This window comes from Cygnus atratus, chromosome 1, assembly GCF_013377495.2.
Source record: "Cygnus atratus isolate AKBS03 ecotype Queensland, Australia chromosome 1, CAtr_DNAZoo_HiC_assembly, whole genome shotgun sequence".
NCBI classification, from domain to species: Eukaryota; Metazoa; Chordata; class Aves; order Anseriformes; family Anatidae; genus Cygnus; species Cygnus atratus.
The window spans coordinates 153,387,376-153,410,959 of NC_066362.1; the positions used below are offsets into that span (position 1 = coordinate 153,387,376).

Consider the following 23,584-nt stretch of genomic DNA (forward strand, 5'->3'; position numbering starts at 1 on the left):
ATTCTTGCTGGACGATGTCCTTTCACTGCTCTACACCTTCTGCTTTTCTTAGGGTTTCCACAATACCTGGTAGCTCTCATCAAAACCTGTCCTGTGGATAGCATTCCCTGTGAAAGACTGGCAAACTTCTCTTGCCCAATAATTGCATGGGGAGAGCTGCTTCCACTTCTGAAAGTAGGTTTATTTACAGCCAGCCTGGAATGAAGCCTGCCCTCTACATCTTGTCTCTGATCTCGAAACGTTGCATGGAGCAGGCGCGTTACTGCCTGCGAGGAAGTTGGATACTCTCCGGGAAGGTCCTGACCACTCTACCTTCAATGCAAAGCGAATCTGTAATTAAACAATGCTTTGAATACTCAGGCCACTGTGGTTTCCTGCTTTAGTTATGAAAATGAAAACTGTCCGGTCAGTCTTACTGGAAATGACTCTCACATAAGTTTTCGTAAGACTTTCATAGGAAGCTTCTCCATGTGGTGCAGTATGGCTCTTAATTTGGAGCCAAAGGCCTCCTAAAGAAGGCCAGCAGAATCAAGAGGGTGAAAATAAATGCCTCTGCATGCAAACTAAACCAGGGTCAGCTAATACTTTCCATAAGTAGCAAGAGAGCATTTTTCCCTTAAAGTTTCTCTAGATAGTAAGGGATTCACGTTAATACGTATACGTAGTGGTGGGGAAAGGTCTTTGGTTACTGCAGGACAAGTCACTTGCTCACAGGTCAGATCCTCACCTTTCAGGCAGCCTGTTCAACCTGTGCTGGCAAGAGAAATCAATTCATTGCAACTAATGGGCAAAAACGACCTGTTAAAGTGCTGCAGTAGAGCAAGGACCTCTGCTACACGATGATAAAAAAAATACATAAAACACCACAAAAACAAAACAACCTGCGTCATTTCTAGAAAGAAAGAAGAAGAGGAATAAGATGCTTTAAAAAAACAACTCAGAGAAAAATAAAGGAGCAGAAGCTGGCCGGCAGCTTCCCACGATGCACATATGCTCAGAAGCGAAGCTCGGGTGAAAGCCAGAGCAAGGAGGATCTGGCTGCCTGGGCGCAGGAGCGGGGATGCTCTGTGTGCCCCAATGCAACTCAGCAGGGGAGTCACCTTGGGCATCTCTGCAGGCAGCTGGGCTGGGCAGGCTCCAGAAGAGGCAATGCTGTGCAGAAGCTGGATGTTGCTGCCCTGACTGGGCCCCTGGCGAAGCCTTTCTCACTCTGTTTGCCTGCACAGGAAGTCTGGGGCTGAATGCAAAAGATCTAAATTTTGTGGGGTAAAAATAAACTTCTGCTATTACTCTGATTCGTCTTCCACCTGACTTCAGTGGGCCCGTACAGACAAAAAGATGCCCACTAGAAAACTATTGCTGCAATTTGGGCAATCTGTATAAATACTGTGCTACATCTGGCAAATAGAATGGTTGCAAGTGGGAAAGTGCAGAGTTAGCTGACAATTTGATATAATTAATTCAGTTGCATTTGCCTTATAGGCTCTCTGTATGCTGTTGTAAATTATTTTTCAGATTGTGCTTCATAAAGCAGAATATTTGAAATACCTTGCTGCAGAATCAGTTCTCTGAAGAATAAGAGGAATTGATCTAGAAGACAAATGAGCACATCTGAAATGTGCATTTAAAGAGGACTAAAGCAAATCTGAAATATAAGTAGCCTGGCCCTTAAAAGCTACAAAGGGCATGCAATCAGTCTAACATTCACGTAAGTTGGGGAGAAAAACAACCACCAAACAGAAGTTCCCATACATACCTGCAGCTCCAAATAAAATGGGGAGTTGAAGTTCAGCCTCTCCCATCAACCAATTAAAAGGAAATTAAATGAAAAGCCCACAAACTGCAGGGAGAGCCACCAGTGTGTTTCCACTGCTGCCCATGAACACATTCCATGGGCTCCAAGGTAGCAGCTGAAGAAGGGGCAGTGCCAGCAGCCCAGGGATTTCTCAAGTGGTCGGTCTGGATCAGAAAGGTCCCACTCATAGGGGAGGGAACTGATTCTCTTTTAGAAGAATTCAACCTCTTTTTTTTTTCTTTTTTTTTTCTTCCCTGAAATTAATATAAAGTAATCGCTTTTAAGATCAAGGAAAAAGGGAAAATGCTTTCTTTCACATCTTGTTAGAAAGTCTACTGAAATCTGATAATCTTTCCCCACGTAAGTCCCAGTTTACTCATGTTTGCTCACGTAGCTTTTCTTTCAATCACATTTGTCTTGAGGAAGGACACAAAACAGGACCCTTGCCTTTCACCATTTATCTTAAACCTGGAAAAGAATGTGCAGGATCTACCAAACACTTGGTAGTGTCAAAGGACAGCTCATTATCTGGCCTTACAGACAGAGAAATTAAAGCAACATGACTAGATCAGACAAAGTAGGGTACAGTGGGCCCACCTGAAACATTTGGAATAGAACAATCTATTTTCATACAAGAATAGTATATCCCATTGCAAGCGCATTCATACTAAGTTATACGGATAAAAATAATAATAACAAAATAAAGCTCACATGCAGACTAAGCCTAAAGAGACGATACTACATGCCAAAAGGGTACAAGATTTCTCAAATACTCCCTATAACTTGGTAAGAGATAAGAATATCTCAAAGTCACCAAACCTGTAAAATTCATGTTGTCGATTTTCATTACTTTCTCGAGAATGTTATGAGCTGCTCTTTACCTCCATGAGTATGTGGGCATCTTAGCTGACAAGAAAAGTATTTCTAGGCATCAAGGTAGGAGAAAAAAAGAAGAAGAAGAAAAAAAAAAAAGCTTTAATATGCAAGCTGAAAGTACTCCAAAAGCCTACAAACAAGAACAGGATTTGTAACCATCAGACCATTTAAGCCAATCTCGTGATTTTTTTGATTGCTTGTGCTTGATGGTGTTTGGAAATCCATCAGAGCCATTGTTACAATTGACAGTCCCTTGTGAAAACAAGTGGAATTCATTGCTTAAACCCATCTGAGGTGTTGTGGAATCTATGAGACATCTGCAGGGGCTGGCAGACTTGAGTTAAGATATCTGTCAAGATCTGTGCTCCTCCAGAGCAGTGGCTTTAGGCCAAGTCGGTACCCTGCAATGTCTGAAATGATACTAGACAGCTTCAGATAAGAAGCTGAATCCCACCCTAACAGCTTTCCAAGTGAGAAAAACTTGCTTGCTCACAGTCCTGAGCAGTGCTGTTAGCTACCAACTTTAGCATCTCTGAATATGCTCCACTGCTACTCAGTGCGGTGACTGTAAGCATAAAACAAACAAACGAAAAAAGGAATTAAAAGGATTTCCCCCTTCTATACCCCCAGGAAAAGGAGAGGCATTCAAAGAAAATGTAAACACAGTGCTCAGTCACCCTTGCCACCACCACAGGCCAGCACCTGGTTGGTCCTGTGACCCTCAAAGGAGTGACCTACCACCACGCAGGCTCCACCCTGAGTTGTTTTGTGACTTGGACGATTGGAATAAGGAGGACACTCACCAAAATTTCTTTGCCTTAAAGTAGTATCCAAATTCAGCTCTTTGGAGAGGAGAGGGGCAGGGCGTCCTTCGTGCAGTGTTTTTCCTAGATCATAAAGCCACGTCTACTTCCTTCGCTCTGAAAGAAACTTTGGTGGCAAGAATGCAACTGCAACAGCACATTGCATAAGCAGTTCACACCAATATCTCCCTTTCACATTTCTAAGAGTGTTTTTTTTTCTCCCGTAGCAGAAGGTATTTTCATAAAACAGCATGTAATTTATTTTCTGCTGTTTCTGTGGGTTCTACAATTACTGAACTAGACGAATAAGAATTTAGAAGGCATTTCTGTAATTTATTCATTCACAGATAATTTAGCTATATAGTCTGTACCTATCACAATTTGCTCAAATACACTCCGTTCCAGAAATAGTAACTGCTTTGATGCAGCAGCTGAGATGGTATTTCCCCCCCTTTCCCCTCCCCACACAAGAGCAATAAAAGTCATCGTGATCCATCTGAAAAGCCCTCAGAACTGTCAATTATATGACATTAAAAAGGGAGGTTACTCGAAAAAGGGCTTGGCCAGAGAAATGATTGCAGGCATAAAGAGCATGGTATGCATGTGATCAGATGCCAAGGAAGGTTTTCAGCAATTCAAGGCATATTTTTGGGTCCCACGAATTCATGCAATAAATGCCTCTAGCAGAAGACTCAATACAGACTATGTTCACACTGTCAAACAACCATGCCCACAAGTCCCTTTTCCTTCATCATCCACAATACAGAAAATGTTGTGTTGTTCCTGGGCTTTCTTCTGGAGCGAAACAGCTCTTTCTGAAACAAACCCCAGCTGCTGCTTTGGTAACTTGCTCAACAGACACTCCCAAAATGCAGCATGGACAAGGCTGAACCAGTTTTGGCTTCCTCCTCTGTATACAAACATGCAAAACTATCCCAGCAGGCTCTGACCCCTCAAATGTCACATACCCTTTTGTTTCATGCTATTAATTCCAGTGGGCCAAGAAAAGAAAAAAAAAAAAAAAAGAAGAAGAAAAGAAAAAGAAAAAAAGGCTTAGATTGCTTTAGACCTTTGAACTGAAAAACAAACAAAACCAAACTGAAAATAATAATTATGCCTTGTGGCCATGGCAGCACCGTGTGAGGCCTGAGGAGATGCACAGCCAAACGCAGTGAGCATGGACCTGGCCAGGCTGCTCTGGAGAAGGCTGATGTTAAGCAGCGCGATGTCCCTGGGGCAAGGGGACTGCTCTCTGCAGGGGAGACAGCATTTGGCACCAAAGCGGTGGCCCTGGTCTGGGCATGTGGGCATGCCGGGCTGCTGAGACACAACCCGCAGCCAGCTGCCTTGTGGAGAATACCGAAGGTCTCTAAAGTCTCGTTTCATTTTGGAGGCACTAAAAATGATCTGAAGGAGGAACACTGCACGCAGAGAAGTACAAACCCACTGGTTTGGTGGGGCGCCCAAAAAGCTCGTGCCTCCCACAAGAGCTTCTCCATTGCTTTGCAAGCGCCCAAGTTGACAAGAAACAGAGCAATTTTTAGGCAAGAAAATCAGCACGTCCTGACCCTCCCTGGCTGCTGACAGCTGTCCAGAAAGTCACTGCAGGTTGAGGTTTAGCGCAAGACAGTGTAAACAGACAGGGTTTCCGCTCTTCAACCTTTAGGAGGTGAATTTGAATTGCTTGCTGCTTCTGCTCCACAATGCCCTCTAACACTCGGTCCTCTAGCTCTGCCAAGCATCGCAGTGTCTGTTCTCCATCCCACATGCATGCTCTCAGCAGGCTTCTGGCTCAGTACGTTTGTGATACATCCAAATTGACTGGTTGACCTGGTGGTTTTCCACATCACTTGCGACCTTGGACTCCTCCTTTCAAGCCAGCCCCGTGCTGATGCAATGTATACAACCTTATGACACAAATCCTTCTTGATTCAACATGCTTCTAAGGGAGCGGGAATTGCTATTTCTTTTAAGCATTTGAAAAATGGATCAGAGGAGATCGTGTCAAGAAACCATGGAGCTGCAAACCAGAGGTTTTTATCCTTCCTCTGTCTCTAAGCTTGCTGTGTGATCTCCTGGGCACGTAACTCCTCTGCAGTGCTGCTCTCCCAGGAGGAACGAGTACCTAATGGGGATGACCTGTCAGTATGAAACCCTCCGAGATGTGGGCATGACAAGAGGACGGGGCATAATGCGCTGACAGTCCCCCCTGGTGGTTACCCATCTGTGAGCCACCCCAGCAGGCAGGTGCAGGCAGAAAGGGCACAAAATGACTGTTTGGGGCTAAATCCATGCCCAAACCTCTGCTCTGAGCGGGGTGCATGCGGTGGGCACGGATGCTGGTACTGCGGTCAGTGGGTACGCGGCCTGCAGCAGGAGAAGAGCATGGGCTCCCTCATCAAACATCCGCGTGTCGTGAACCAAGGGACCACACTTAGTGAGTAGTTTCTTGAACATGCAATTAAGTAAAAAGATAAAAATAACAATAATAAAAAATTACAAGTTTTTAAAAGACTGCCTCTGTTTCTTTTGGCTCTTTTTGTTGCCCCATCTTGTCAGAGTCATGTCACAAGAAAGGAAAGGCCTGACTCGTCTTTCACTTTAAAATGCTTCTTTTTATTTCAGTGGTTGTACATTGGGTGAATGAATTTAACGTCACAACAGAAATAGAATGGCTATTTAACAGACCACTAGTAGTTATATGCTGGAAAAGAGCAAATGGAGGGGTTTCTCCAACAGTTACCGAAGTATTCATTGTAAGCGTTGTCAATTATACTGTATGAGAGAGGCAAACAAAAAGGTATTTTGGTGAGGTGCTGTATCATTTGAAGAAAATAAACACTGAGGCATCTCAAGTAACTTGAAACTACGCCTCAGCTACAGTATTCACTGTCTCTGTGTTGGCCCATCTCATGGTTCTTTTAGGGGGGTTTATTTGTGTGTTTTTTGTGTGTTTTTTTTTTTTTTAATTAAACAAAGCATTTAAAATTTAACCATTTTCATTAGACTTTTTTAAAATATAAACAAAGTTTTGGCAAATAATATTTATACAGAAAAATAGTTTTAGATCTTCCCAAATTTTGAAATAGTCTATAAAATTACTTTATAAATAAATAAAATGCAGAATCTGTTGTACACGTATTTGCACATCTCTGTAATTGCCTCCTTACTGTTAGCATAGGTTTGTACTTGTACAGTTTTTAGGAATATTACAAAGTCATAAAGTCGGAAAGTGGATCTCTTATTAAAAATACATTTTCTCTTTTTGTCTGTCAGTTTATCTGGATGAAAGACCTGATGTATCTGAAGCTTCGTCATCCATGGGCAAAAAATAGTAGTATTGGATTAATTGTAAAAAACATAGAATAACAGTTATTTTGAAACATAAAAAGTTCACACAAAACAATGTCTTGAAGAGTTATCTACATAAAATATTTAAACAACATGGATAATTTACCATTTAGTATTGTACAATAAGCTACCCAAATGCCTAAATTAACTATTATAAAAAAATAAAAACAACTTTGACAGATATAGGCAAGTTGCAGTGTCAACTACCTAGTTATAATGACTGAGAAAGTCTACAAATATTAGTGTTTTAATAGTATATCATGGTGATACCTTAACTGCTAAAGTAACAAGTTAAGATACATTATTTTTCCACAAATTAAAACTAACGCAACGTTACAAGCACTATGTTAATTTTACAATCGAATTGTGATTATTTTTTTTCTGTCGGATGATCAAATCTCCAGCTTTATATATAAATAGATAGTAATTAGACATTGGACAAACAAGATTTAGCCTGGAAGATAATTTCCAAGACAAATAATTATATGGTTAGTGCCTTCAGTCGTTCAGAACAGGCAGTGCTGCCAAAGTTTAAAATAGTTTACAATCAATCTGAAGAGGTTAAGTTAAAATACTGCAATCACTAATAATGTCCACATAGAAAACTTATGCTGCAAACAATTATACATAATATCCACTTATAACAGCTGTCTTGTTTTTTAAACAATAATTTAAAAACTATGTAATTTCTGTGATACATGTGCAACATATAAAATGTGAAATATGAAATATTTGGTACAATAGTGCTTGAAACAAATCTCAAATCAAACAAATGAAATTTTAATTATACATATATAATTACCTTGTAAATCAACAAAGTATTTAAAAAAGTAAACAACATTAAAATCTGCTTCATCCATATATATGTATGTATGTATATATAATATGTATATAATTGTATTAAAGATATCTTCATACTTTTGTGACATAAAATATGTTTTTAAAGAAAAACAATTAAAAGAACTATTTTTTCTCCATTCTAATCTGGTTACAATCTTATAATCCAATTAAAAAAAATGCAAATACAGTAATGATTTATTAAACTGAATCTCATTCTACATTCTTAGTGTTCAGTTAATAACCTAGATTAAAGTCACTTATGAAGTCTCAGTGACTAAACTGAATTTTAATTAAATTAGAGTATCATACAAATCTCTTCACCTACATCCTTCTTCTCCTTTTCTTTTGTTAGTTTGGTCTTTTCATTTGATTTTTACATTTATAGAAGTTACTTCTTAAGAGCTTGGATCTTTTTGGTAATGTGACTATGAGTTTGAGAAATTATTCGCTTCTGGTAAGATTGACTGTTGGCATCAGGCTCACTTTCATCAAGTCTGATGTGACAAAATTTAGGCACTTCTGCAAAGTTTCTTTTAAAAACATTATAAATATACTTGTAAAATAATATTTTCAAGACTTTGTTCTTTTGGGGATTGAAAGGGGTATGAAGTTCATACTGTGCAAAATTTTTAACTTTTTTTTTTCTGCTATTCTGCTATGACTCAAATGCAACTTCTCCATACAAGTCAAACACCAACTATGTGCATCTAAAGAATTTGTGCTTTACTTTGGATTTCTGGCTAAAAATTTTAGACTGGCAGGGTGATGTGCAGGATACCGGGCTTTGTTTCACTTCCTTTGTCTTGGAGTTAACTTGCTGCGGGAGCAAAACCAAGATTTTTTAACCAAGAAGAAAAACCCCAATCGTAATTTGGGTTAAAATCAAACCTGCAACTGGCATAAGTTTTTAGCCAATACAAATTAATTATTGCTGAGCTTGAAAGATTCATGAACACTGAATCTCCCAAGACTAACTTAATTGGACCATTTCCATTAGGTATAGTTATGGAGAAAAGACAATATTTGCAAGAATTAAACTATGTTTTTAAAAATCTTCAAAACTAAATGTTACCCTTTATGTCTTGAAACATCACAGCTGGTATCAGGTAGTTAACTATTTTAGGTCGGAGTATAGTAAGCATACCATATTTAATATTCATATATGACATAGCAGCACTAGCTTTTTAGAGTTTGTGATTTGTCCGTAAGAACAAATTCTTTACTTAGCATGCAGTTTGTGGCAATTCTAGAGAGGAGGAGACAGGATAGTATGTACAGTAGCCGTGCTTGGCCATCCGCAGGGAGGCTTCTTGACACTCCGTCCCATTCCTGCTGATTACTTCAGGATTATCTGTGGAGAGAAAGGAAAGTGTGATGGTGCTTCCAGGTGGCACTTCAAAGAGCGGGTCACCGGAACGGGTGGCACCGGTCTGACTAAATTCACCTCATACGAGACGGCCTCCCGTATCCTTAACGCTGGGCGGGAGGCCTGTGCGTTTCACAAACCTGTTCGTCACGTCCTCCAGTGTGTGAGGACACATGAAGGGGACGTTTTAGGTATCAAAATATCAGAAGGGGGCCATTCCAGCTGGAGGACAGCCCTGTGAGGTGCCCCTGCCTCCTCAGCTCGGTGCCTCGTGAGGAGGCTGGGGAGGGCATCGGGGCCTGCTGCCCTTCGGCAGCCCCCATCCCCAGTCGGGAACAGCAAGGGGCAGAGGTGGAGGCAGGGCCACTCACCGCTATCAAGCCAAAAAAAAATATATATATACACGTATATATTTATGTGTGTACTGGGCTGGATGTTTTCAACAAGCTAAAGTGCCTTTTTAATGCGTTTTTAGCAACTGCTAACAAATTATCTTCAGGTCAGTGAGCCGAGAGCTTCTTCATGCTTCCTTACAGCAGGAGGTCCAGGGGGATGGTCGTAATGGCACCTCTGTGCACCCGGCTGGTCACTAACCTTGCTGGTTTGCCTCCACCGTGTCTGAAACTAAGGGTGAGGCAACCATTTTGCAGCTGCAAGCTCTCTTGCTTCCAATGCTGCGATGGTTAAGTGCAGGATGTGCCCAGCACTCTTCCAAAACGTGAGGGCAACTGGCTCAACCAGCTGGCAGTTTTGGGAAATGACCTGGATTTCCATCATCTGCCATATAAATGGCTATCAGTGGAAGGGATGTCAGAGACAAGGGGTGTGATGTTTTACCGTGCCATTGCTAATCTGTACTCCAGACCTAAGCACAAGTCAAGGAATTGGAGTGCATTGCTTGCTCTTCCTGTTTAATTTGGCACTTGACACATTTTTGAGCTGTATTTGTAGGTAGTATGCAAGGCAGGCATGACAGCACTTTGACCTACTTGTGTATTATGCAGACAGACCGCTGCTCAATGCAATATTTATTTTAAAAGGAAAAGAAAAAAAAAAAAGATGTTTTGAAAATAACTTCAGCAACATACTACCTCTGACATACAGAAAAGAAACACGCTCAGCACTGCGTGGAAGGCACTTGCTGTAGGCGCCCCCGCAACCACATCTAATGCACCTCACAACCCCTGCACCAGCGAGGAGGGCTTCGCTTTAGGTACAGCACCTAAAGCCGTAGCCCCCTCCATCACTATGTGCTCTCTGTACTCAGCTCCCTGACCCTATATGACTTGCTGGCATGCCTAAAAGTAATCTTTGATTGCCGCTGATAATCTGGTGACACTCAAAGCCCCATTGTAATGATACTGTACAAACACCTGCCAGCTCCAAGGGGCTGAACGTCTAAATACGCCATTCATACGACAAGGACATATATTTTTAATGACTTCCACTCATTGTGGGTTTGTTGGCTTATCGTCTATCTTCTGTTTCCTTCTGAAATAACAAAGAAATACCTTTGCTGAAATAATAAAGCCCTGCCTGTGATAATCCTGGTCCATCTACAGCACTGTGGTTTGGCAGTGAGTACAAAGAACAGAGCCATGCTGGAAACAAGAAGTGACCAACATTATCAGCACTGGTATTTTTAGCATGTTACAGCCCAACACGTCAATGTAATTAATAAAGCAGCTTTATCTATACTGGGTTAGCCATAATCACACAAATGTGTTTAAGAGATCCTAACATCAGTTTTAATGGAACATAACCTGAACGCTACTCAGTTTAAAAAAAAATAGGATTTCAGATACTGCAGCTGCCTACCTCTCCTGACAATTTTTGAGGGGATAGGACTTGTATTTTTCTATAACTTTTTTCTCCTTGTTTCAGAAATACTCAGAGAAAAGATAGAGAGAGATCATTGCGGTTTGTAGAGAGATGTCCTGAAAGGTCAAACAAGCCTGATGCTCCCAGCTCCTCCAAAATATGGAACAGATGAGGCAGAGGGCTGTAACCTGGGAGAAGGGCCGGGCTGTCCCCTGGCACTGTGATTGACCTGGGTGCAACTCACGGGGGGCTCTCGGCATTGTGAAAGAGCAGGGACCCCTTCCCTGCACCACTCAGGGAAGTAGCAGAGACCAGGTGAGGACTTCCAGCATCGCCTCCCTACTCCTGCCATTTCTCCCCATCTCTCAGCACTCAGGAAACAGCGAAGACAAGATGAACACTTTCCTTTTGTGTCCTGCTTATGTGGTGGTGGGTGCAGTAGGAGCAGACAGCAGCTGGAGCCCTCCCCACCGCGCTCCTCTGCAGCCCGTTCCTACCACATCTTCCTCGCCGCCCCGCCACGCACGCAGGGGATGTAACTAGGGCATGTTGCACCTTGGCTATTTCTAGTGCATGTAGGAGTCCTCCTAGGAAAAAACCTCAAGTCTCTCCTTCAGAAGAAGCTTCTCCAGCACAGGGACTCAGAACAGAGGAGCTACATTTCTTTTTTAACCTTAGCCACAAAGTGTAAAATGCATCCCATAGTCTTTAATTATATCTTCACACCCTATTTCTCTAAAGATATCACAACTCCACCACAGCTACATACACGTGTAGCAGCTTCTGCAACTGTTTTTTTTATTCTTCCTTCTTTTTCTTCCACTGTGTCTGACAGAGAAACATAAAATGCTAAGCTACTTTACATGGAAAATACACTGTGAACCTCTCCCGTTTAATCTACAAACGAAGTAATAAACTGTGATGGAACATGTAAGCTATCTAAGTCTGCATCACTGCTAATTGCTCCACGCTAATTGCACGCTGAAAAAGAAGAAGTTGTACAGACCACACCAACCAAAGGACATCCCTGCAAACACTTATTACAGACTCTCTACTCATTACTTGCAAAGAGGTCCAACAACCTTCATGCTCCCTGTTTGAAGGATTACGTCTCATGTGCATATCCACATGACTCATTACATTTGCTGTGATACTATTATATTCATTAAACTTCACAGCAACTTGATATAGTGCATCTGACCATAGTAAATGTAAGCAACAACAAAAAACCTGAAAAATAAGACTACACAATGAGTGCGTTTGTGTGTGTGCACGCCACACTTCATGTACAAACGTCTACAAGCCAAGCATGGGAAAGCACTTTCTCATGGATAAGACATATCAATGTCTGCAGGACTGGGTACAGACGTGCCAGAAAACAGACTTTCTGCGACTGCAGTAACAGAGCTAATAGGAACACTATTTCTAGCAAAAGCAGAATGGCCCGGCACTTACAATCTGGAATAGTAATGCACAGAAGATTTAATAACAGAAAAGGGCATTTTTTTCTGAGGCAATCGCAGACATAGAGTACTCTCTCCACTGCCTTCTCACTTGGTACCTGCTTGAAGTGCCAGAAAGATTGCCTCTCTGTAGACTAAAATCACTAACACAGCACCAGTGTTAGTTACTAGACCTCACTGAAATGAGCATATACAGAGAGTGAACCTAAATTTCTGCTTTCTAACTGCCAGGAAGGGTTTGCTTTTCCAAAATTTCCAGCTGTAAAAAGTGTCTTTTTCACCTCCCAAATGTCAAGACTTTCTTTCTCTCTTTTCTATTATTATTATTATTATTTTTAATGTTTATAGACCTTCGGGAGCTCTGAATGGCCACAGCGGTCATTGAGCCCACTGTGCAGTACACAACATCCATAAATTCAGCCAGGGCAACCCTGGTTACTCCCAAGGGTGATACGCTCCTGCCGTGTGGTCCATGGGAATGGCAACCAGGAGATAAGTTACTGCCAGTGGTCTCAGCTTCTCACCAAACTGCTGGCCCACAGCTCCACGTCAGCTGGCGGTTCCCTCAGAACCCCGCAAAGAAGGCTGTGACTGGTTACCGTTTCAAGATTTACAGGGTAAAACTGAGAATTTGTTTTAAATTAAGGTGGCAATTCCACCTTTGTGAACTCTTTTCTGACCCCTAGGTTACTCTGTGCACTGTTCCACTTGGCATGGCTCACATAATTACCTGAATTCCCTAGAACCACGACTGGGTACTACTGATTTCATGCACACAACTCATGGAATTTCTCTGTGTTAAATTGTTTCCAGTTCCAGATTTATCATAAAATGATGAACACAGAAAATTTACCTTTCTGCATGATTTCAGAGTACAAGAATCTTGTTCAATTTAGAGACCTGTCACAGTGGATCAGCTGGAAAACAAGACTTTGCATCAGTCTCCGAGATTTTGCTCTTTAAGGAGTTTTGAAGCAATTTCTCCAAATTACACTTTGCTCTGTAAGCGTTAATACATTCTAAGGTGGGATTTAAGATCATACTTGACCTCCACATTGCAAAGTGTTTATCCCTTTAAAAATGAACTCGTAATGTAGTAACATTTTTAGACTACTCAGCCTTTCATTTTTAGAGCAATGTCGTATTAGGAGTTCTTTGTAGACAAGACTCATCTCAGTGATTTCAGACATGGCAAGCCTCAGCTGGTCACCCTGTTTTACATCTTGCTAGCCTACCTCAGGCAACTTATCTTAGCATGAGACAAATTATAAACTCGTGATGCTTCTTGTCCTCCACCCAACGTTAAGAGTCTGTGGCAAGCAGTTCACACCGAGGTATTTAACTCGTAGACACCTGCGTCAGGGCAGATGACTCCTACCACAGTGACACTTTGTATTTTCATGTTTTTCACACTAGTAGCAGAATGGTCAGATATAAGTAGGGTATACATTAAAAACGACAGATATTTTCAGAAAGCCTGCTCATGCCTTCTCTCACTTTCTAAAAATAAAACTAACACCTAGTATTTCTTCCCTTTGACATGAAACCCAAGACTATTTATATTTCTCCGTGCCTTTGGGAAGTGCCGCCATCTCTTTATTTTTCATTTTCTCTTAGAATGCTCTTTTGTGGTATGTGCCTTGTTCTTTGTCTTCCAAATGAATGTCTCTTTTTTTCTCAATCAAAAGTGGAAATGGATGAGTTTCAGCCTGAATGGCTGAAAAGATTCAGACATTTACTGAGAGTAATCCCCATCGTATCAGTTATGCTTGGCCATGTATAATTTTTATGTAACCTTGTAGATGGATTTTTTTTTTTTACCTCTTATTTCTCCATGGCTGCAGCAGCAGCAGCTCCAGGGAGCACCAAATGGAGCCATTCAACGCCCCCCTCCAGGACTTCCACCAGTGCTCCCCATGGGCTGTAATCCCCCGTGGGAAGTCTCTTCCTGACTTACTGTCTGGATGTCATAGCTCTTGTCACTGTCACGAGAGCATCCGTTCCTTGTCTTGACCAAATACATCTATCTACATGTTGATGCATCCATCTAACCTCAGGCTTGCCTCGCTGACCTGTCCATTCCCAAGTCTACACATTCTCTCCAATGGGAAATTTACCATCCAGCGCAGAGAAAACTGCACGTTGTCACAGCCAGAATGAAACACACAGACCACACACCCCTGCAAGCCAGTTCTGTCCAGTTCCTTTGGGTAAGATAATATGGCAATGCTTTTTCAGTGTGAATTCAAAGGGTCAGATACGGCGACAAGCATAAGCTTTGTTCTTATGGCTGCAGAAGGAGTAAGGAAAACATGTTATGATCTTCTCAAATCTGCATACTTAGTATATTTAGTTCCTTTTGTAAGGAAAAACAGGAGTCGTCTCTTATAAATAGTAAAGATCAATTTCTCATTAAAACAAGATTACAGGTTTTCACTTTTTTATTCCTGATTTATGCATTTTGGGCAAAAAATATGAACTCTCTTATAGTTGCTAATAGGCCTTTGGAAACAGCAGAGGGTCAGATGTCCATGCCGAGGTGAACACTACTCCTAGCATATTTTCACTCCAACAGGGACAAGCTGTTGGTCATCGGGGTGTTACAAAGCTGACAAAGACTTTGTCTGAACTTAGCTTTTCATGATGATCTAAAGAAAAGATCAAGGCAACTATGGGATCCCCAAAGGGCTCAAGGGTTCAGCAGCATCATTCCTCTCATTTAATACTCAGTCCAAAAAGAGAGTACAAACCCACTGGTGCTGCCAACTTCTTAGCATGCTTATGAGCTTTGATAGGTATTTACTCAAATAATACTTTATAATATTTAAGTACAACAAAATAGGTATTTACTCACTTCAGTGAAATAGGACTAGTTGCTTTTAAAATGAAAGCAATCTGGTTTTATTTATTCTTCTTTAAAGTAATTAATAATGCAGTACTTGAAATTGATCCTAACATACTCTTAACACATTCTACCAAAATCTATTTTAACTAATCATGCAGGCAACAGACAGACTACCTAGAAAATGAAAAAATTACTGCTGTAATACTTTAGGAGCCCCCATAGAGTGACTGTTTTGAATGGCCACTCAATGCTACCTTTCAGCAGACCTGAGCTATTTTTAGGTCATTGTCCTTATCTTCTTGATCTTTAGGAATGGTCATAATGGGCTTGCACAGAGGAACTGAGAGCACAAAGGAGTGAAAGACCAAACGAAGCTGTGAAAAATGTGCACTATGGGATGTGCACGTTCCTCTTGTAGGAATATGGGCACCCTTCTTCAAACCTGTGTTTTCTTAGTCGTCCTCATCCAGCAATTCTTTTTTTTTTTACTTTTTTTTTTTTTTACAGAACCTGCTTTATATTTTCCTCCTACATGCCATGCACGCCCATGTCACCCAAGATGAGCCTACCACTACAAGGCGAACACTGCCACAGCCGGCAGAGCTGGGCTAGCCCTTCTCCAGGCTCCTCAGCAGTAAAAGCTGGAGTTCAATTCAGATTCCCTTCAAAGCAAGAGATGCTCCACTGCTACATCCAGAACTTCTCTTGAACACAGAAAGGCATCGAATTCACATTTTCTTCATCAAGGTTACCGATGAGACATGACACTTATAAAAGGATATATTTATTTCAGTTACTGAACTTTTTGTTGGTTTTATAAAACTCACTATAGTTATCTCTGAGGAGAACTTAATCTTCCTGACTTTTGCCTACTTAGAACTTCCTTAATTTTTTTTCTTATCTGAATACTCTCATACTGCCCTGTCCACGGCAGGGAGGTTGGAACTAGATGATCTTTAGAGGTTCCTTCCAACACAAACCATTCTATGATTCTACACAAACATACCTACATATTCTTGTGTGGCACTGCACGTAATATTGTGCCAAAAGTGAAGGCTGTCAAAGTTAACCAACCTCTGCCTGAAGCCAAAAGACATGGCAGGTACGATAAATAAATAAGTAACTAAGTAAATAAATAAATAAAGTCAAGCAATGTTTCCACTGCAGTTATGTGGGCAGCCTCCTGCACACTCAAAGCCAAAAAGTGGCATTTCTGGTGTGCAAAATACTCAGCCAATAAATCACACACTAAGATAAAAATATGATATTAGTTAATTTCAAGGGCAAATAGCTGCAGCACCTGTAGATGTACAGACACAATTATTTCAAAGAGCAGAATCCCAAGCAAGTAGTACATCTGGAGCTCTGCACTGCACTGTCTTGTTAAAATTTTATGATGGAAAAAAACAGACTCACAAGAGCTGTGCATACATGCTAAGAACAATGAGACTAACTCATTTTTTCCCCAAATGCCTACAAAATCACTTGACCTCAGAAAAAAAATTTCCTATGTTTAAATAATAAATAGATGCCCCAAAAGACTTTTACTCAACTTGTCAAAGTATCATTTGTTGAATTATTAAAAGAAACAGCACAAAGGAAAGTTATATCAAATATAACTCCATTGTATTAATTTCAATACTATGAAAGTTAAAACAGTCTATAACAGGAAAGAGAACTATGTCTAGATTTTTGTTATATAAAAGAAATGTGTTCGCCTTTGCTTAATGCTCACGTTATGTGATACTGCCATCTAGCAGGCTACCAGGGGAAGCCAGGCTTCAGTCTCTACAGGGGTGGGAGGGAATTACTGAAAAAAACAAATCGATTTTTCATATCTTCCCACTTGTTTCTTGTGTATGAGCATGTGATATAAAACTCTGCGAGTAAGACTGACAGAAGTCTTCATTATCTACACAGAGCAGCAGTCTATCCAAACTGAGGAGACAAAAAAAATATTAAAAGTAAAATGAAGACTTGGTTAAATTTTGCATGAGATTTAAAAAAGAGTTCCTTTAAATTTTCCAAGGTAAATTTTTGTGTTTGCTTCTCTGCTGACTTACAGTTTAAGAAAACATATTTTGCCACATATTTTTTAATGTCAGTTGTTTCAAGGCAATTCAAAGGGTCTTTTCTTGACGCTGCTTGAGATTTGTTGCGGGTTTTAAGATTGAAAACTCTCACTTCTTGAGTCTGAAAAGTGTTCATTCTGAAAGTTACAGCTACTTACATGTAACTCGGTGTCTTCAGACATTATAACGATCAAATTGAGGCTTGTGATTTTTGGGTGTCTAGCATGAAATAGGCAGCAGCAGTTTCAATTTGCCTTTCATACTGTGACACAATATTGCTATTCCGATACCTTCCCTGGAGAAATTACTCTTCAGTATCTTCATGTTCAATGATAGTTTAGGAAAAAAAAAAATCTCCCTGCAAAACAGTAAATGCACCTGTTGCTGCTACACATCAGAAAGGACAGAAATGGAAAAATTTAACCATTCCCCCCAAATGTGTTTGGGATCAGGACTTGTTCCTGTGCCACTCCAGACACAGCCAACCCAGCCGAGTTAATTGGTCAGCGTTCAAGAGCGTGATTTCAGCAGATAGAGTGCAGCACGCTCCGTGTTGCCCACTTAAATTTCAAAGCTGGAGTGCTTGGAGCAGCATTTTGGAACCATCTTCACACTTTCTGGAGGCTCATTTTGCCAGCCCGGTGTGGACACTCAGTGCCCTTTCACATGCAGCCTGAGGGCCAGGTGAGATGTCCATCTTGCATCCCAGATGCTAAAGCTTGCTGGTACCTCCACGTAGGCTCACCAGAAGCCCAGCGCTGTTCTGCCCAGGGCTCACTCTCTGCAAGCATCCCCTCTGATAATGTGGCTGAGAAAAGAACCTGCTCTTCTGCCTCTGTGGTTTTTTTTTGGACTTTTTCATGCCCAAATGACCCTTTATGCTGTTAGAGCAGAATTTTTTATGGGAACCTTTAACTTGGGACTTTCTGGAATTTTTAGACCAAAACTTTCAGCCAAAAAAAAGCCAAAAAATTTTTAGATACCACTACTTCATAGTGACTCTCATTTGCAATGTTATATCCTGGCACTAAAGATGTAAATTAAATTTGTTTCCCCTTCCCACCTTCCTTCTTAAAGTTTGCTTTTAACAATCAAAAAAAGGACGTTTGCAGATTTCCAGCTCACTTTTCCCACCATATTGTTGCTCTTCTCCTTGTTTACACATTCAGCAGGTCTGCACAAGGAGCGAAGGGAACAGGAGACAGAAAAAGACAGAAAAAGCCTTTTCACTCCTCAGCAGCTCTGACGACAGCCATCTGCCCCAGCACGCGGCTTCCTGGGGTGAAATGCGCAGCCTGGAGAAAACACCCTTTTTGGGGACACAGGGCTCTATTTGCAAGAGGGAGCAACTGCCACTCTGTGCTTTGCCCTATGAAGAGGAAGAAATTTGCTTGCATGGGGCTGAGTAGGTGCCACAGGATATTTTGGTCTAATGGCAATCTGCCTTTTCGGGCAGCCCCACACCGATCCTGGCCAAGAGAGGTGTTTTCATGCCGTACTTCCCTGCTCCCCTCGTGCCCAAGAGAGCTGCCGCTCAGGGCTCCTCAAATCCCCACAAAATATTTGGCACATTAGCACAGTGTTAATGACTTTTTGAATCTGGGCAAACATTTTAATTGTTCTCTTGTTTGTGGTACTTGAATATAACAAAACCATTTTTATTTTCGCTTCTTTGTATTTTTACAGATTTTCACAAAACTGAAGGCTACCGAACGATTTCATAATTAATATTTGCATAATTGCCACCTAATTTAGTGTGAACACTGATGCATAATTTAAAACAGCTGTGCTAGATAATCACAAGCCTTAGCATGAGACAGCCTGTTGATCTTGTAATTCTTTTCAGACATGGCTTATAAATATTTAGTTTTTCTACTAGATCTACCTTTTAATTTCTCTTCCTTGGCTAAAGCTCACGTAACCAGCAGAATTGTGACTAAGTAGTATCTCTAACCAGTATTCTCTGTAATTCTCTTCTTATATGGTCAGTCTTTGGCCCATTTTCATTGCTGTAGAAAATAAAGGCTTGTTCTGTTCTGTACCAAAGTGATGTGAGCAAAACTATCTTATTTAAAGCAATTTGGAAACTGGTGATCGCCTTGTAGTAACCAACAACTAAATAAGCATTCACAGAGTTTGAGGACACAGATTAAAACACAAATGCTGGTGTCTAAACTCCCATCGCAGTCAATGGTGTGCTACAATCTTGTCAGTCAGTCAGTGGAGCCTGGAGATCACTTCCTGTGATCATCTGCTACAGGCTCAGTTCATTTGCTCACCAGGCTTTGACTACTTTGGGCTAAGGTCTCCTCCCTGTGGTCCAGCTGCATATTCAGAAGCGGGCAGATTTGCCTGTAGGTCCTGTATGGTATCTGCCAAGCCCATCTCGGATAACCTAGACATTCAAGGTTATCTTAGGACAATCTTAAATGTCAGTAGGCACATGTTTAGGCAAGCGAATCAAGGCCTGTGCACCTTCAGGAGGGTGAGCCAGGCTGTTCTGCAGACCGGGCTGATAATCTTTGCTGCCTACTACAGGCGCTTAAACTTCCAGCTTGCATGTAGACACGTATACTCAGATATCAACTCTTAGGTGTCCTTATTTCAGACTCGATCCTAACCTTTAATCCTTGTAGGACTCAGAAATGTGTGTTTGTAATGTAAATGAAGCAGTAGTAAGGCTTTCTACTTGGAAACTAAAGCAAAACAAACAGAAAACAACAAACCAAACTGAAAGAAAACAAAACAACCAAACAACAGCAACAAAACCAGCTGTAAGTATGCTGGCATTATTCAAAATTGGGATTCAGTACCAGAATTTAGTATAGCACTTCTCTCAGGTAATATCAGGACAGATTGTCCTCTTTGGAGTCTCATGGCCACCTGTGAGTGAAGCTGAGTGGGGAACAGTTGATCTGCTTGCTCAGGTACTATCTGGTCCACTGTCTGGTCCCACCATCTACATGAGTAATAATTAGAAGTTTTGTTAAAAATATCTGAAGTGTGTATTTACACAGGATTACTGTATTAGTGTTTTAAATAAGGTGTTTACATTTCTCTGCCTACATGCATGCACTAGAGGGAGCTAGTACCAAACCGTCCATTTACGTTCCCTGATGTTATTCAGTTACTCCATAGTTTTTGGAACTTTTTTGGTTCCATCCTGCAAGACAATGCTGTCAACATCCCAAAACACCTAAGTTCATTAAGCCTGAAGTAAGGTGAAGCAGCTGCAGCTTCCAGCACCATTCTGGTGGGAATGGCTGGAGCAGTTGTGTACAGGGGAAGAGGAAAAGGGGAAGGAGTGAGTTACAGAGGCCTCTCCTCTCTAGCTGCTCATACTCCCAGACTCCTCACATAGCTCTCAAAGCCCACCTGCCTTTCTCTGGAAAACCCGAGTGGGGCAGAAGTCCCCGCTCACTCCCCTTTCATCAGTCCTGGCAGCTACAGTAAATGGGGTGTTCCCTTCACGATATTCCCACATGCAGTGAGTGGTGACACCAACAGATCTTGTATGAAACGAGTCTTTTTTTATCAGGACTGAGCCAGAGATTCTCCTCTCCTCTGAAGTACACTAAAAGAAAATTATTTTGGGTTTAAAACATAATTTCTGTAATCAGAAAACACGAGAGACTCCCAATTTCTCTGTTTATTCTTAACTGGGTCTCCCTGCATGTATGCATTATGATATAGCTTTTAATTCTACACAGTCTTCTCTTGTGCCTCATCCATACTCATACTGATCACAAAACACAGAGAGCTCCTGGCTGAGAGTGAATGACTGTGAACAGGCCAACGCAGGCCCATTTTGCACCCTGTTACTAATGTTATTTTCAGAGAGGAACAATCTATAGAAGACATGAGACACAGATCATCTTCTTTCAAAGTACAAACTGACAGCATGTACTATATAATTTTCTGGACCCTACAGAGTTGTTAGTTTTTTCAGCTGTCACCTGAGCAACTCCATGGCGTTTGGGATGTTGATGTTTCCTCCCACTGGTGCTTCTAGGACACCTGGATAATCAGACTCAACACAAGGAAGTACAGCAATCTTTCCCCAGGCTCGAATATTAAGCCAAAAGGTATTAAGCGAAATGATTAAGCACTGCTGTGACTCTCCTTTCATGCCTGGCGTTGTGAGGAGAAGCCATGGGAGCAGAAAAGGAATGGTGTGAAGGCTGCAGGTTGATTAAAAAAGTGCAGTAGATATACTGGAAGGAGGAAACTGTATCCCACAACGAAGTAAAGAGGCTGCAGTGTGGCACAGACCAGAAAAGGAAATTTTATCTAGATGGGAATAAAGATGTCCACTTCTGAAATACACAAGATAATTTAAACCCGCACAAGAGGACACAAACAAAGGACATGATGACCATGAGCTAAGTCTTAACAGATGAACTCAAGTAAACTACCTGCTGCTTCTGTGTTTCTTGGGCTAGAGGAACACCAAGGGTTAGGAACACAGTTACTACATGGCCTCTCCCAGTGTAGCGTATTCTTCAACTCTTAGGAAGGTGTAAATAAACAGCAAAGTTGGAGCCTTGCCTCTTATAAAGAAGTAACTGCTCCTCCTTTCCCTGCTTTCACATTTTTTAAAAGTAGCTTTTAAAGGTTTACAGGGGCTAAAACAAATACAGGAGTGAGAAGAAGACAGTGATGGCACACTGCAGAAGCCAATAAGAAAACCTGCTGGGGTGGGACTCATCCCCTCTAACTGTGGTGGTGCTTCAGTTGCTCATCTAACCTCCTTCCACAGCCAACAGAAAGAGGCAGGACCCTCCAAGGCAACTTATCTTGCTCCAACAAGGACTTTAGAAAAGCAGATGAACTGGATGCCGAGCTTCCCAATGGCTGAAGTCAAACAAGTGGAAACCCATCCCTGTGTTAAACCATCCTTTAATTTCAGCATGGAATTATATGTATGCAGAGAGAGAGAGAGACATACATGCAACTAAATAAATACAAACAGACAATTTTACAACTACTGTTATATTTAAAATGCTCTAATCCACCAACTCAAACAGAATCTGCATTGGGAAAGGAGGGGCTCTGCCTGCTGTCCTGCTAGGTGAGAAAATGCATCGAGGCACACCTCAGTCTCCAGAGCAGCACAAGTTATTCGTGTGAAAGTAACCCCTGTAAAAAGGCCTCCGACTGCTTACTGCTCTTTCTGTAGGTGCCTATATCTTTGACTTCGGCCACAGCCAGTACCTCCGATGCTCAGAGGGCGCAGGAGTCCGTGGCTGCCTTCCCACCACCTTCCTTGGGCACCTCCTCCACAGCAGTGCATGGTGACTCCCTCCCCCAAAACAGCCCAATTTTCTCATTTTCCATTCCCAAGTGCCACTCTGGGATCATATCACTGCCCTGGGTACCACCAAGCAGACACTGTTCTGTGCTCCCTACCAAGAACCTGTGATCCCACACACCCACAGGCTCTTTGGCCTACCCAGCCAGAGCGTCGGCCTGCTACGTTACCACACCGCCTGCTACATTACCACACCCTGAAAAGCAGGAGGGAAGGATGGTTAAATGCATCATGTGCCTGATACACCTTCCTCCTCGTCCTCATCGTGTGCTTTCTTCATTAAAACACGCCAGCTCTCAGAAAGGAGCGCACAAAATGACAACCCTCTCTTGATGAAAACACTAGAAGCACAAACATCACAGTCTTGGTAAACAAGCCTTTCAAAAGAATGAAGAGAAGAGAAAATGGACCAGTTTGTGTTTCTTTCAGAAAGTAGGGTGTATTTCAGAGGTAGTATATTTTTCCTAGATTATTATAAATTCTTACAGCAAAATCTGTTTTTCTGCAAGATATTTAACCCGTTTTGGGACTTCAAAAAAAGAAAAAATAAACCTGCTAGTATAACATTATTAAGCAAAACATTTTCATGAATTTCCTCGTAATTCTTTGGCAGGTGGAGGGAATCACTCAACGGGTGTGCGTTTCTGCTAGGTCTGCAGCAGCATGTTGGTCTGGCTGGGAGCAACACAAGGGGAGACATGCTTGGGACAAAGCCCTTTTCTTTCTCTTGGCTTCTTGCTCTCTTTGCAGCTTGACCTCTCCAGACCTGAGGAAAAACGGGGCATCCCAGCTCTTTCGTGGAAGTGCCCGAGTGTGGTCACAAAGCAAGGAAAAAGCCAGGGCTGAGCCTCTGTGGAGTGAAGGGAAGAATCAACGCTGCTCATGGGGAGCTGCGATAGATACACCTCCCTGTGGACCAGGTCCTGCTGGAGGAGGGGGAGACCCTAGCGGAAGGAAAACTACCATTAACATAACAAACCGCAGAAGAAAAGGAGAAAGTATCATCTTGCCTAGTCTGTCTCCGCCAATAATCCTGGGGAA

At 41.7% G+C, this 23,584-nt stretch overlaps 1 protein-coding gene across 11 annotated transcripts in view; it reads right to left on the minus strand.

The window, feature by feature from the left end:
- Nucleotides 1-6,068: 6,068 nt before the first annotated feature.
- MBNL2 (muscleblind like splicing regulator 2) overlaps nucleotides 6,069-23,584 on the minus strand; it is a 111,073-nt gene continuing 93,557 nt past the window's right edge. For 6 of the 11 annotated variants that reach the window (XM_035557016.2, XM_035557019.2, XM_050711036.1 and 3 more), the window contains one exon: nucleotides 6,069-9,016. In XM_035557016.2, the coding sequence (XP_035412909.1) occupies nucleotides 8,889-9,016 (128 nt within the window). In that variant the 3' untranslated portion in view covers nucleotides 6,069-8,888. Of the gene's footprint in view, nucleotides 9,017-22,401; nucleotides 23,488-23,584 lie in introns of those variants that run through there. The other 5 variants (XM_035557008.2, XM_050711024.1, XM_050711020.1 and 2 more) reach the window with 2 other exon arrangements.